Source organism: Trichomycterus rosablanca, chromosome 3 (genome assembly GCF_030014385.1).
Source record: "Trichomycterus rosablanca isolate fTriRos1 chromosome 3, fTriRos1.hap1, whole genome shotgun sequence".
Taxonomy (NCBI): Eukaryota; Metazoa; Chordata; class Actinopteri; order Siluriformes; family Trichomycteridae; genus Trichomycterus; species Trichomycterus rosablanca.
In genome coordinates this window covers 15,854,286-15,870,200 of record NC_085990.1, presented here as the reverse complement: position 1 = coordinate 15,870,200, position 15,915 = coordinate 15,854,286, and the positions used below count along the sequence as shown (strand labels likewise).

At 38.3% G+C, this 15,915-nt stretch overlaps 1 protein-coding gene across 1 annotated transcript in view; it reads left to right on the top strand.

The window, feature by feature from the left end:
- The window catches only part of LOC134310981 (cingulin), a 63,696-nt gene extending 56,283 nt beyond the window's left edge, over positions 1–7,413 (top strand). Inside the window, exons 17-21 of the mRNA XM_062992781.1 lie at positions 187–270; positions 414–532; positions 1,326–1,434; positions 3,383–3,546; positions 4,273–7,413. Coding sequence (XP_062848851.1) covers positions 187–270; positions 414–532; positions 1,326–1,434; positions 3,383–3,546; positions 4,273–4,411 — 615 coding nt within the window. The 3' untranslated portion in view covers positions 4,412–7,413. The remainder of the gene's footprint in view (positions 1–186; positions 271–413; positions 533–1,325; positions 1,435–3,382; positions 3,547–4,272) is intronic.
- Positions 7,414–15,915: the final 8,502 nt, after the last annotated feature.

The window sequence follows — 15,915 nt, the reverse complement described above, 5'->3', positions numbered from 1 at the left end:
GCTGTGACACCCAAGCGCCCCATTTTGGAAGCATTTAGAGTCTTTTTCTTGTCATCACACTTTATAAGGTCTCGATTATGAAATCTAGTTTTTGCTTTGTGAAAAGTCAGTGAGGGGATAAGCAGTCTTTACATGCATTGATGTTGTCCTCTACAAAACGAATGCTTTGCTTGTGTGTTTATTTAGATGGAGCAAATGCGTTCAGAGCTCATGCAGGAAAAAGCAGCCAGACAGGACCTAGAGCTGGATAAAAATTCCCTGGATAGGCAGGTATGCTAAATCAGGATTTTATTTTTTCCTGTCCCATGTTTGCATTTCTGTGGTTTTTTATTAAAGAAAGTACATAATGGCCTAAAGTGATTATTAATATAGTGATTATCTTTCTCTCTTTTTATCTTTCTCTCTCCCCTCAGATAAAGGATTATAAGTCTCGTTTGGCTGACATGGAGGGTCAGTCACGTGGCTCAGGTAATGTCTCTCAACTTGAGAGCAGACTTCAAGACCTGGATGACCGGCTGCGCAGTGAGGAAAGGTACAGAAATACACTACATTGCAAATTATTAATAATAATATGCCTCCAAATTCTGTGAGATTTCTATATGTTCTTTGACATAATAAAGTAAATCCAAATCTTCTATTCTAAACATTTAGTCACAAAAAAACTGCCAAGACTCCCATGATCCTTACAAGCTGATCAGCCAGTACTAGTACCATTCTCAAAATGTGCATGGCAATGCTTATTTCGTAACAGTTGTTTAAATGTCAGGCTGACGCTAGTTACTCTTAGCAAAATCTGCTGCATCCAACACATGAACTAAGGGCCAAATTGTCTAAAACAGCAAGAGGTGCTTTCAAGTAAAAAGTGCTAAAGTGAATACCCACTGACGGTGGTCTGAGGAGGGACAAGCCACGAACCACAGGCAGGTTGTTGACCAGCCAAGATTCATTCAGGGTTACTGTGGCTTAAATTGCAGATCATGTTAATCCTGGTGATGAGATAAGTGTCAACACATTATGCATTAAATCCTGTGCATGGGGCTGTGTAATCGCAGGCCAGTCAAAGTGCCACTGTAGGTAATAAAGGCCTTAATATATGTGATTTTTGAACAGTTTGTAGAAAAGCATAGAAAATACAGTCAATTTGGAACAAAAGCTTATTACCCTTAATGCAGTGACGTAACCTAATATTTAAAGAACAAAAAGGTTCATAGTAACTGGCACTTCCAAGAGAATGACTAATAGCCCTCATCTCTAGATTTGAAATAATGTAGGACAGCCAAAAATGCAATACCTCCTAACTAATCCTGATTGCTTTGATTTTGCAGAGATAAAAATGCAGCACTGTCTGCTCAGCGTCGTCTGGAAAGGAAGCTTAAAGACATGAACATCACTCTCGATGAAGAAAGACAGCAGCTCACTGAACAGAGAGACCAGGTGCGTGTACACACACTCACACACACACACTTATACAGTTAACTCAACCACACACAAATCAGGGGTGTCAAACATACACCCATGGGTGTTAGAACAGCCCACACACCAGTCCAACACACCCCCATATCGGTCATTCTGACACAGAATTCAACCTGCAGAGAACGTCAGGATTTGTTGGACAGAAAATTTTATTCTACATGTAGTTCCTAACATTTCCACTAGGTGGAGACAGCTGATCATTGCAGATACTGGGTTTCAGGTATAGTTTGCCAGGTTTGAATCCAGAGGTGCTATGGGTCGGCTGGGCTTCTACACTAAGCATGATTGGCTATGTCTGAGGGGAAGCACTGTGACAGATTTGCTTCCTGGCGAGGATATTTCTGTGCCCAGTGTTAGACACCCCAGTGTTTGCCCCTTAGACACAGCCAATCAAATCTGAAAGTAAAAAAAAAACACCCATTTTAAAACTTTCCACTAAACCGGTGAATAATACACAAACATGAAAGCATCACCCTTTGCATAAAGAAACATTAACAAACGGCTCAGTCATTTACAAGCAAGAATGGGTCAAGGTTTACACTTGGGAAACTGATATGAGCGAATATGCAGACAGTTTAAGAATGCACAATTGCAAGGAATTTAGGGAGTAGGGCCAGGTGGTAAAGGGCAAGGTTGAAAACTATTGCCAAGTATTGCCAGTGACTTTAAGTCTCTCAGACAAGGTTTTTTTTACTTTCTTTAGGGTTTCTACAATGCACAATTAAAACATACTATTCTCAGAATGTTAGAACTAGTGATTGCAGATTACCTTATAATGATTATTAAATAATAATACAATTTAATAATATAAAAAATCAATGTGATTACATTTTGGATGTGTATTAATTGCATTTACATTTTCAGCATTTAGCAGATGCCTTTATCCAAAGCGACTTACATTATAGTTACAGTATACAGTCTGAGCAATTGAGGGTCAAGGGCCCAACAGCAGCAACCTGGCAGTGATGGGGCTTGAACCAGCGACCTTCTGAGTACAAGCCCAGTACCTTAACCACTAAGCTACAGCTTGCCCCATGATTGTATTATATTGCGTTGTGTACATGGCGCTGCAATAGCGTTAGTATAATTGCATGCTGGAAATATGAAGTGAGTTGAAAACAATCCTTAATTTCTTGAAAAATAATTGCATTTTAACAAAATAACATATGGTGCTAGCACACCAGAGCTGACATTTCGACTTCATCGGTTCGAAACTCAGCTCTGCCATCCAGCTGGGCTGCTATATGAACAACGATTGGCTACTGTTTATACAGGGTGGGAGCTGGACAGGGAACTCTCATAACTTATGCAATTATGACTTCTGCCAGCTGATTGATGGCGCCTGCACAGAGTCGAGGAATAATGCATTGATCAGGGTGTGACTCTCCATACACAAAGCTGATCAGCATATGAACTCGCCTCGTGCAGGTGAAAAGATGCAGTCGGCTACTGCACACGTGTCGGAGGGGGCGTGTCTTAGTCACGGCTCTCCTCAATCAGGGCATCGGCATCAGTAGAGGGAGCGTAATGCAACTGGATAATTGGATATGCTAAAAAGTTGGAAGAAAAGAGGAGAAAATGCGTAAACAAAAGTAAATAAATAAAAAATAACACCATAAGAACAGCGCTTGACAAGGATGATAGACTGACATGAGAATTATCTCCCCTTCCTGTAGTAAATATAACCATGGTGAAAGCATGGCAAAAAACATGTTAATAAACAAATAAATATGAAGTTAGTTGTTCTGAACGAATTGTGATGTTAAAGCAAATTCTAATTTAAAATTCCTTTTAACTTGGGTTGTAAATTCAGTACTGGTAAATCAATAGAAATGAATGACACTCCTGTCACAGTACACAGTCTTTATGTTCCTTTATTTTGCGATGCTGATGGCTGTTTTTTGTGCAGCTGACTCTGCGAGTGAAGGCACTGAAGAGACAGGTGGATGAGGGAGAAGAAGAGGTGGAGAGGTTGGAGGGGCTGCGGAGAAAAGCAATACGAGACATGGAAGAGCAAATGGAACAGAAAGACGCCCTTCAGACTAGAGTTACAGCACTGGAAAATGAACTCAAGTAAGTGTGTTACAAGCCAAATAAAGCAAAGTCTTAAAGGTGGACACCACTTTTATTACTGAATTCAGATTGTTCAGCCACGCTCATTGTAAACAGGTGTATAATGTCAGTTATATCAAAAAGTATGCACTTTCAGTTTCAATCATGCAAAGGCCTAACCCTAGGACCGTAACCATATGAAACACCTTTGGGATAAATTGGAAGACTGACTATTAGCCAGGCCTTCTTATAGAACATCAGTGCCTGAAATTACAAATTCTCCATTGACTGAATAGGCACAAAGACTTAACTTCTACTCTACTGAAAAGGCCTAACATAAGATCTTATAGCTGCAATAAGGGGGGTGGCAGCAACTTCATATTAGTTAATATGGTTTTGGAAAGAAATGTCTATATATGGCTAAATAAAGTACATATACAGTATGTTGAGTAGCTGAAGTGTGTCTGAATTGCAAAAATAAAATAAGCACTTAGACAGATTGCAAGGCACCCAATGACCTTTTTGTGGATGCTGATCTATCAGGTCAAGATACACCATTGTTTTATACAAAGTGTTCTTTTTACTCAAGTTCCGTATACATAATATGTTTTGTTTATTATTATTTTTTTTATGTTAAGTATAATTTATACTTATAAAGGGGCAAAAATGTTTTTACACCATCAACTGACTGTAAAATGCAGAAATTATACAGAGAGTATTATCGTTCTTTTTTTGCTGAATTTTCAGGAGGAAGATCCAGCAGGCTCGACTTACCATCAGCTCACCAGGTCTTAGCTCAGATGATGAAGACGATGGAGGGCTGTACGACACGTCCACCATCACCTCCATCCTCACAGAGAGCAATCTACAAACCAGCGCATGTTAGAGATGGATATAAAGTAAACACAGACACTGGGATTAAATGGGTGGATAGGTAATGAGCTTTACAATTAAAACCCAGTTTTAGTGGGACTGGGGGGTGTTTAAATTGTACCTGATAATTAAAGATGATTGTTTTACTTTTATTGTAAAAAGGTATATTAACATGTACATCATGAGGATCAGGAAACTGAACAAAGCCTCAAAGTTATTGATCAAATGTCACGTCTGCAAGAAGTAGCACTGTTTGCACTTATTTTTTTAACTATTACTGCCAACTGTCAAACCTTGATGTGGATATGTTCCTACCCTATCAGACAAAAACATGCCGTTGATCTTAAATCGTGACTGTAGACTTAATCCGCAGAAATTTGAGACCAACGTTTTGCTTATTTTCAACCATGCAGTTTCAGTAAGCCTGTGCCTACTGTAACCTCAGATTCTAAGTTGGTCTAGACTGACAGAAGTGGAACCTGATCTGCTTTTGTATACCATCCACCTTAAGGTTTGGCATTGTGTATTCCAAGATGCTTGTCAAGATATTCAAGTTACCGTATCCTGGCTTGTTAGCTGGTATTAGTTTGGCCATTATTCTCAGACATTTCTGGCCACAGAACTGACATTTACTAGATGATTTTATAGTGTCACAATATTTTGTGTAAACTTTAGAGAAATCCATGTGTCTGAGGTGGCATGTACTAGTTTGCAGCCAGTCTGGCTGTGGTGAGTGCCGCAGAAACATTGCGAAAAGGAATGGAAAATGTCTAAATCAGAAGTAAAATGCAAAAATAAATAAATTGTAATAAATAATATCTTGGTTTACGTCAAAACCACCCTGAGAATGCCTGATATCAACCGATCTCAGAAGCTAGGGTTGGGCTCGGTCAGTACCTGGATGGGAGACCACCTAGACCTATCCTGACCCTGAATAGGATAAACTGGTGGTAAAACAGACAATAAATGAATAAATATAATAGTATCCTATTCATTCTTTTATTGAAAAATAAATGCTTTTTAAATATAGACCGTCAGTATACCGAGTGGTACGAAGAACGAATGTGTAATAGTGTTGATAGAACGTTTGTATTAGGGCTTTTGTTCTTGATTATAGCATTATGTTTTAGCACAGCACTTCAGGATCATGCCAAAACACACCTATCAGAGGTATTTTATTATTAATGTACAGTTTGCATCATTTGTCTTAAATTTAAATGTATTTTTGCTATGTACTGCAAATGATGTAACATTGTTGTAAATACACTGGAATCTCTGCTGTAACAAGTTAAGCTTATAGTTCGTAGGTACGAATAAAATCAAGCGCTCATATACACCTGTAAGGCACACGTATGTCACGACAGTCTTGGGATTTCAATGATTTCTGCACCTGCTCTTTTCCGGTGTCCAATTAAATACCATTATTAATATAACACGCTAGCACACCAGAGCTGACATTTAAAACTCGTCGCTTCGAAACTCAGCTCTTCCATCTGGCTGGGCTGGTCGGCTATATGAACAACATTGTTCATACTGTTGTTCATACAGGGGAGGTAAATGCCAGATAAAGACTGATGCAATTATGACCTCTGCTGGCTGGTTGATGGCGTCTGCACAGAGTCGAGGAATAATGCAATCAGGGTGTGGCTCTCTGTGCACAAAGCTGATCTGCATATGAACTCGCCTTGTGCAGGTGAAAAGATGCAGTCGTCTACTGCACACGAGTCGGAGGGGGCGTGTGTCAGTTCGCTCTCCTCAATTGGGGTGGGAGTTTATTGTATGTTTCAGTCGAAAATATACCTACAGATTAATAAACTGGTATTGTAGAACATTCTAAAATAGAAGGCCATGCAACAAAATTCAAACCTAAGTTCCCTGTGCCCATATAAATAGGGCTAGTTTGACCTTATCTATTCTAAGGTACATGAAAAGGTGGTCTCTATGCAGACTTTGAAAAAAGAAAACCCAGATCTTCACCTTATGCTGTAAAGAAATGAAACCAGATGGTCAGAAGAAATCAGTGAATAAGTAGCTGCTTGAATGCAGGTGTCACTGTCTACAGTCAAGCAAGTTATGCATTCTCACAAGCTTTTAAAAATGCTACCCAAGAGAGATAGATGCCTGTTCTTCAGAATCAGCACCTAAAAGCCCAACCTAAGTTTGTTGTTGATGATATGCAGAGGCACAGCATTCTAAATGCCTGGTGAAGCTAAACTGACGGTGGAGAATGTGACAAGTGTTCCAGCAACTTCTAATTCATGTCAGATTCATTTTATGTTTGTTTTGTCACCTTTTATTGTTTATGATTCTTCAATTGAGGACATTTGACCATCTGGAATTAGTTTTTTCTCTCAGCATAATGTGATAATTTGGGTTTTCTTTGTAACCTTGGCAGGAGACTACTGTTCCAACCTTTGTATTGAATTTTTCAGCTTTTAATCGTTCAGTTTTATTAAATCATTAATATTTTAATACATTATTGTTGCAGAAATCATTCAAATATTAAGACTAAAATGAGTGCTTTTGACTTCAGCTGTATGAAGTAATTGTCATATCTGTTTAAGGTGATCTAGTCAGCGTTCAGTAGAAGAAATGATCATGGAATGAAGCTGCAGTGTCGTTTGTCTCAGAGTTTGGGGTTTTTATACTGCTTTTATGCAGCACCGTGTCTATGCATTCCAGACAGCTTTTCCTCATAACACTGAATCTAAAAGGTTCTATAATTTTACCAAATGCCTTACTGGACATTTAGTGACTTGTTTTATACCACGTGAAGCTAATATATGTAATTGAATAATTTTACATGTATTTTTGTAGAACAGTAGTTTCTGATCATTGATAGAATGAAAGAAAATATTTTAGGTAGGACAAAAGGACGTTTGATCTCATGTACAGTCTGCTCACAGAATCACAGATAGTACAGTCTAATGTTTTATTAAATCTATAAAGATGTATTTTCACATGATATATTTGTTTTATACTAAAAATAATACAAATAAAGGTACTTTTATTTAATTTGTGTACTTTATATTTATTTATACTGTATATACTATATGTAGGGTTTAAGTGTTTTAGCCAGTACCATTGCTAACAGGTGCATAATTTGTATTATTTATTAGGATTTTAATGTCATGTTTTACACACTGGTTACATTCATGACAGGAACGATAGTTACTGGTTACACAAGATCTATCAGTTTACAAGTTTTAATGTCAAACACAGTAACGGACCATTTTGCATCTCCAATTCACCTCACTTGCATGACTGTTGGAGGAAACCAGGGCTCCTGGATAAAACCCACGCAGACACAAGAAGAACATACAAACTCTACCCACCGAGCCACCATGCCACCCAACAGGTGCATAAAATCAGTTCTGAACAATAAATAACATGGTTTTAACAACATTTTAAAAAATACCGTTTCATATTCCAGCAAAGATGTCAATAGAGACATGGTTTGGAGGAAATCCAGTAGCCTGCACAAGAGCCCTCACCTCAACCCCATTAACCACCTATGGAATGAATTGCTAAATGCTAATTGTGAGCCCAAGCTTCCCATTCAACATTGGTGCCTAAACTCATTAATGCTTTTTTTTTTTTTTTTAATCATTTTGTTAAAGAAAATAATAAGAAGAAGAATATCAGAGAATTTTAAAGGCCAGCTGTAAGGCTTAATCTGTCATTGAGCAAATATTAACCAATATTAATGAGCTAAAAACCAAAGAAATGTACATGGCAATGTCTATTTGGTAATATTTGTGCATGCCACAGTCAGGGATATAGTACATATCGGGCTTACTCATAGTTCATGTGTTGAATGCAGCAGAGATCATCAGCATAAAGATCTGCATGTCTTTGGCATGGGCCAAATCATTATGGCCAGACGACCGAGCTGGGTGCTCAGAGCTGGCTGGCTGTGGTGAATGCCCAATGACAGTGGCCACAAACTGCTGGCAGGTTGTCCGGTGACCAAGACTCATTAATGCCAGAGGACATGAAGGCATCTGGTATGTTGTTTATATTATTTACAATGTATAATTTATTGCCATTAGAGCATTTATGTTATGTTTATGACAAAGTGTTGTTTTGAATATGTTAAATAAATATAGCCACATGGGCTCTTTGGAAAACCGCTTTCACTTAACTACAGAGTAGAGGAATAATGCTGATCAGGGTGTGGCTCTCCATGCACAGGGCTGATCGCATATGAACTCGCCTCGTGCAGGTGAAAAAATGCAGTTGGCTACTGGACATGTGTTGGAGGGGGCGTGTTTCCATTCGCTGTCCTCAATCAGGGGCGGGGTTAGAGAGGAAGCATAACACAATGGGGTAAAAAAAATTAGACGTGCTAGAAAAAGGGAGAAAATGCATTAAAAAACAAAAGATTTAAGATGTTGCTTTTAGAGCAGGGGCTTCTTTCTTGCATGCTTGCCCTTAAGCCAATGGCGATGTGAAGCTTGTTCAACTATGAACAGTGATACCTGTAAAAAGCCGCTCTTTCTTAAATTAAGCTGCTAAAACACTTGTTTTTGTTCACGTTTGATTATTTGAATGAATTTCCTTTCAGGATACGGTGACAATTGGAGTTTAATCTTGACCTTGGCACTGTTTTCTGTAACCATTGTGTGTATGTACAAAACATTAGGAGACCATACTACAAAGTTAAATAGGATTATAGAACTTTTAGTCAAATAATGTCATTATTAAATTTGCTGTATTTTTGTATGTTTTTTGACAGATATGTTTAATTTACACTGATCAGCCATAACATTAAAACCACCTCCTTGTTTCTACACTCACTGTCCATTTTATCAGCTCCACTTACCATATAGAAGCACTTTGTAGTTCTACAATTACTGACTGTAGTCCATCTGTTTCTCTACATGCTTTGTTAGCCCCCTTTCATGCTGTTCTTCAATGGTCAGGAGCACTACAGAGTAGATATTATTTGGGTGGTGGGTCATTCTCAGCACTGCAGTGACACTGACATGGTGGTGGTGTGTTAGTGTGTGTTGTACTGGTATGAGTGGATCAGACACAGAAATGCTGATGGAGTTTTTAAACACCTCACTGTCACTGCTGGACTGAGAATAGTCCACCACCTAAAAACATCCAGCCAACAGCACCCTGTGGGCAGCGTCCTGTGACCACTGATGAATGTCTAGAAGATGACCAACTCAAACAGCAGCAATAGATGAGCGATCGTCTCTGACTTTACATCTACAAGGTGAACCAACTAGGTAGGAGTGTCTAATAGAGTGGACAGTGAGTGGACACGGTATTTAAATACTCCAGCAGCGCTGCTGTGTCTGATCCACTCATACCTGCACAACACACACTAACACACCACCACCATGTCAGTGTCACTGCAGTGCTGAGAATCATCCACCACCCAAATAATACCTGCTCTGTGGTGGTCCTGACCATTGAAGAACAGCGTGAAAGCAGGCTAAAACAATATGTAGAGAAATAGATAGACTACAGTCAGTAATTGTAGAACTACAAAGTGCTTCTATATGGTAAGTGGAGCTTATAACATGGACAGTGAGTGTAGAAACAAGGAGGTGGTTTTAATGTTATGGCTGGTCGGTGTATACATTTTTACTTCAACTATCTATGTATGTATATTGTGATAATGTATGACGTATATGAGTGGGTGTTACAATCAAGAGTTTCATCACAGTTTCCTCAGCTTGAGTTTCCGTTCCTGCTGTCAATTACTCTACTGGAAAAGAATGCATCATGTAGGGACAGATGTTTGATGTCTGACTGCATTCCCAAATCATGGCTCGGAATGGGTAGGAGTTTCGAGAGCAGTTTAGAACAGCAGCCTTGTGTCACAATGTTTACACACCCAGATTTCAAATCGGATTGGTACATTACTGGTTGCTGCTGTTTTAATCATCTAGGTCATGTGTAGCTCTCAATGTAATGATGTTCTTAAGGTGTGACCACAAAAATAAAACTAGATATGCTTGTTTAGGTTGTTTTCCAGAAATACAAGGATCATAAAAAATACACCATATGGTTGAAAGAATGTGAACACTTCATCATGAGTATGGGTATTATGGGTATTATATTTAGTTGTCCCATCCCCCTTTTTATTTGTATAATTGCTCTTTAGATTTTGGAGTATATTTGTCAGAATTTGTGAGATTTTGTGAGATCAGGAACTAATATTGAATAAATGTTCATGCCAAATGCATTGAGGTCAGAGTTTTGTGCAGGCTACTAGAGTTCATCTACACCAAACTGGGCGGCACAGTGGTTAAGTGGGTAGCACTTAGGTGGGGCGGTCCGGGTCCTATCTGTGTGGAGTTTGCATGTTCTCCCCATGTCCTCGTGGGTTTCCTCTGGGTGCTCCGGTTTCCTCCCACAGTCCAAAGACATGCAAGTGAGGTGAATTGGAGATACAAAATTGTCCATGACTGTGTTTGGGTTTATAACCTTGTGAACTGATGAATCTTGTGTAGTGAGTAACTACTGTTTCTGTCATGAATGTAACCAAAGCAGGCACGTGCACAGATAGACCCCTAGTGGTGCTCAAGCACCTGCCCTTTTGCCCTGGATGAGAAAAGTGCCCTTTCTGCTGGAGCCCAATTTTTTTCTCTGTCATCAATTCCCCCAAAAGTGTTTCACTAGTTTTGTTTTATTTAAAATCTTACTTATTTTGATGTGAAAGTGTGACAAAAAAAAACATGAGCACAAACATTTTGCAGGAAAATGTCAAGTAGCTCTCACAGTAAAGTGTTGAAAATAGATACAAAGATACAATATTTTATAATTACAGCATCCTGGCCAAAACGCTGTGTAGGAAAAGTCATCTTTAGTCAAGGAGTTATTTTCATGCAAGCATTTATACTTTTGAGGTTTACAAATGAGGAATAATTTTGCTAGGTAATTAACATTACAAACTAATATATGTAGAAGGCTAAATATAATGCTCTATGATATAGAACAGCATACAAAAATGATGAATAAATAGGAAAATTTTATATAGCTGTCTATTTGATTTTATTAGCATAATAATAGGCCCATTGTTAACATTAAATACTTAAAGTGGGTTTCTGATTTGAAATCAAAGGTAGGTCTTAAGTTGAGCTATTTTTTGATGATAATTTAATATATTGTTTGGTTATTAAAAAGCGCACAATATGGCCTTGTTTTTGCCTGTTTTTTATTTATTTATTCAATTTGATAATTTAAGTTATTTGATTAGATGTGTATTGATTGTGTTAACAAAAATAAACATATAAGTTAAATATCCTACTGTGTTTTTTTATTTTTATTAATAATTTTGGCGATGGGTGCCCTTTTTTTTGGCTTAAGCACCTGCCCCCAAAAATGTCTGTGCACGTACCAGCCAAAGTGTAAAACATGACATTAAAATCCTAATAAAACAAACAAAAACTTAGTGAGGTCATGAAGACAGTAAAGTTGCCACAAACTCAGGCATTCAATTTACTGTAAAATTAATTGTATACACCAGTTAGTAATGCATGTGGCTGAAACACATGAACTATTTAAGTAATTACTAGGGTGTCCACATACTTTAGGCCAGGCAGTGTTTTTGCTAGAAATGGGAATCTTTAGATATCTTTCCTATGAAGCAGTAAAAGTTGATAAGCAAGTGTGACTTCTACCTTGGAAAGGTAAATTAATAATAAAGGTTTGATTGTTATCATTCCATTGCTTTAAAATCATTGTAAAAAGCTGGAATGTCTTGAATAGATTCCAGCTTTTTACAATGATTCAAAAGCAGTGGAATGATAACAATCAAACCTTTATTATTATTAGAAGGTATGCTGGGCCACGCATGCACCATTGCCTTCTTCTTTGGAAACAAGTAGTGATTACAATGAATTTGTTTGGGGTTGTTGTCTAGTTAAAATAAACACCATCTTTCAAAGCTGAATGTCCTGACATGACATGAAATTCATTGTTTTGCTCAACATCATTTCTACTTATTGCATCAAATCTTGCGTCAAATGTAACCAGGTGAAAATTGCACGAAAAGAGTCAGAAGACATGATTCATTCACAGTTTATGCTTAGCCTAGGGAGTCTTTTTTTGGCAGTAGTAATAATTCCTGTAGCTACTTGTCAGATCATTTTGAGATTTCTTTCATAAACAGCCGTCTTCAGGTCATTCCACGATATTCTCGTCTGGTTGGGATCTGAAATCTGACTTGACATTACTAAACGTAAAGCATCAATATTAGATCGATACACCGATCAGCCATAACATTAAAACCACCTTCTTGTTTTTGCACTCACTGTCCATTTTATCAGCTCCACTTACCATATAGAAGCACTTTGTAGTTCTACAATTACTGACTGTAGTCCATCTGTTTCTCTACATACTTTTTAGCCTGCTTTTACCCTGTTCTTCAATGGTCAGGACCCCCACAGGACCACCACAGAGCAGGTATTATTTAGGTGGTGGATCATTCTTAGATCTGTAGTGACACTGACATGGTGGTGGTGTGTTAGTGTGTGTTGTGCTGGTAGGAGTGGATCAGACAGCAGCGCTGCTGGAGTTTTTAAATACTGTGTCCACTCACTGTCCACTCTGTTAGACACTCCTACCTAGTTGGTCCACCTTGTAGATGTAAAGTCAGAGACAATCGTTCATCTATTGCTGCTGTTTGAGTTGGTCATCTTTTAGACCTTCATCAGTGATATATTTTTGGTTGGTGGACTATTCTCAGTCCAGCAGTGACAGTGAGGTGTTTAAAAACTCCATCACCATTGCTGTGCCTGATCCACTCATACCAGCACAACACACACTAACACACCACCATGTCAGTGTCACTGCAGTGCTGAGAATGATCCACCAGCCAAATAATACCTACTCTGTAGTGGTCCTGTGGGAGTCCTGACCATTGAAGAACAGGGTGAAAGGGGGCTAACAAAGCATGCAGAGAAACGGATGGACTACAGTCAGTAATTGTAGAACTACAAAGTGCTCCTATATGGGAAGTGGAGCTGACAAAATGGACAGTGAGTGTAGAAACAAGGAGGTGGTTTTAATGTTATGTATACTGATGTGTTGTCAGTCAGTGACAAAACATTTAATCCTAAACATATTTTAAACTTGTGTAACTTGTCTTAACACAATTGCAACTATCACACCTGTAACGAACTGCATAACTTTGCAACAGAAACCTACTAAGTTTAGGTAGTTACTGAGAGAATGTCAGGTTGGTATTGGCTCATTATCAGAGTCTGGCTTTTACTGTGATTGGATTGCTAATGTTTTATTCAAATATTAATATATTAATGCATGCTTACATGGTTTATAGAGCACTAATATTAATAATATAGAGCAATAATAAGTTTTCTTCTAGGATATTAAGAGCAAGTAGAGGTACAGTGAGAAATGTAGAGAATTAGAAAGAGGTACAGTGATCTAAGGCAGCTCTTTTACTGACCCCCTCGACACAGGTTGTAATATTCTTAAGCTTTTAGCAATGATGACATAAGGCATTGTGTACAAACAAACATTTATTAGTCCGTCTTATATGGGAAATTTAATTCATTTACAACTAATTGGGACACAAGTAGTATAGCCTGGTGTTTTGGTTATTGATGTGGGTTTAATGCCAGTACTTGCAGAGCTTATGTAACTGGCAGTGGGAGCCTCAACAATTGTAATCATTTGTAGTGCCTATATGTTGACCTTTGCACTTTTGAGGTGGGTGAATCAAATATTTGGCCATTCTCAAAGACCCAACGTAGGCTATTGGTCATATGAAATAGATTTCAAAGGCATTACAAGAAAGCTCTCGTAACTCAATAGCCTATTGATTTTCCTGTCCTTCAATAAAATGCAACGTTATACCCCTCTGGGCTCAGTAAGGCCCGCTAGTGGGCTGTGCCTCCATAGGAACCATTGATGTAATGTATAGATCAGACAGGTATCAATTTTATGCAGAAATTCACAAGTTCTCTGGGCCCAAGATCATCTCAGATGGACCAAAATATGGTAGAAACATGTGCTGTGGTCAGATGAGATATGGTCACACTTTATCTTGCTTTTGGAAGAAAAAAAAAGACATTCTCTGTGTGAAAGGCTTTCTCGAGTAATCCGTGCCAAAGATGAAAAGGACCATTCAGGACTGTTATCAGCAAAAGGTGCAAAGGTTAAAATCTGTCATGGTACGAAGGCGTATTAGTGGGTGAGTTGCATGTGTTTGAAGGTACCATTAATGCAGATGCGTATATTGTGATAGTAGAGAGACACGTGCTGCCATTAAGGTGATCTTTTCCCAGGAAGGCCATGTTTTTTCAGCAAGACAATGGCATGCCTCATTCTGCACACCCTACAACAGCATGGCTTTGTAGATACTTGGTTTGTGTGCTTGACTGGTCTGTTTGCATTTCAGATCTAAATGTATGGAGCATGTATGTAGCATCATGTAGGGGAGAATCAGACAATAGTGACTGTTGAGCAGCTGAAGTCTCATATTAAGCAAAAGGAAGGAAAGGTGATGGAACACAGTGCTAAATAACTGTCCCAACCTTTTTTAATTGTGTTGCAGGCATTATACAATGAAGAGAATGGACAAATTACAGATTCTATTTTTTACAGTATTTTACAAAATGTCTCAACTTTTCTGGGAATGGGATTTGTAGATATGAGGCCCTATCCAATATGAAACACAGTGTCGCTTCTTATAGAGGGCACTGGTTATCATAATCTGAATGTCATTGCAATCTTTCAGCCAGTACTGCTGGCCCATGGGGGGGACATTACATACATATTTGTGACCATGTCGGTTCCTTTGTACAACTGGTCAGCTCACAACCTTGATTCTTGACCTTTTCATTGAAGCACATGCTCACTTCGTGCAGGTGGATTTGTTCTACTGAAGCAGATCTATAAGATTCATTAAAGTTCATTTAAGTTAATACATTTGCAGCCATTGTTTATCTTTTATAAATGTCATCATACCAAAACAATTTATTTATTTATTGTCTGTTTTACTTCTGCTTTATTCTATTCAGGGTCCAAATCACTGGGCAAAAGGCACAAAACACCCTGGACAGGTCACCAGTCCATCACGGGGCAGACACACATACACACACACTCAATGTTGCCACTCCTTGGGATTTTTTTCCAAGATCTTGGGATTAGGGGGATTGACTTGGGATTTGGGGATTTTGCCAAGCAATCTTGTGGTTTTTAATTCGTACTCAAGCATTTAAAATATGCATGCAATTTTATGGTCTACAGTCATAAATAAGGAATGACAAAGCATACTACTACTAAATAATAACCTTTGGTCGTCGCTGGCCATTTTTACGACTACTGTACATTTACTTCTTTACTCACATTTTTGCGAGAATATGAAGTCACGTCTGTTGTCATCTGTGCATTTTACTCCTGTTTTTTAGTCATTGTTGTGATAGATTGCAGGAATAAATTTGTGTCAATAATCAGAAATGTTGCAATAATCAGACAAGACACTCTCTGGTTTTGAAAGACATAAATTAATATTTTTTATACTGCAAT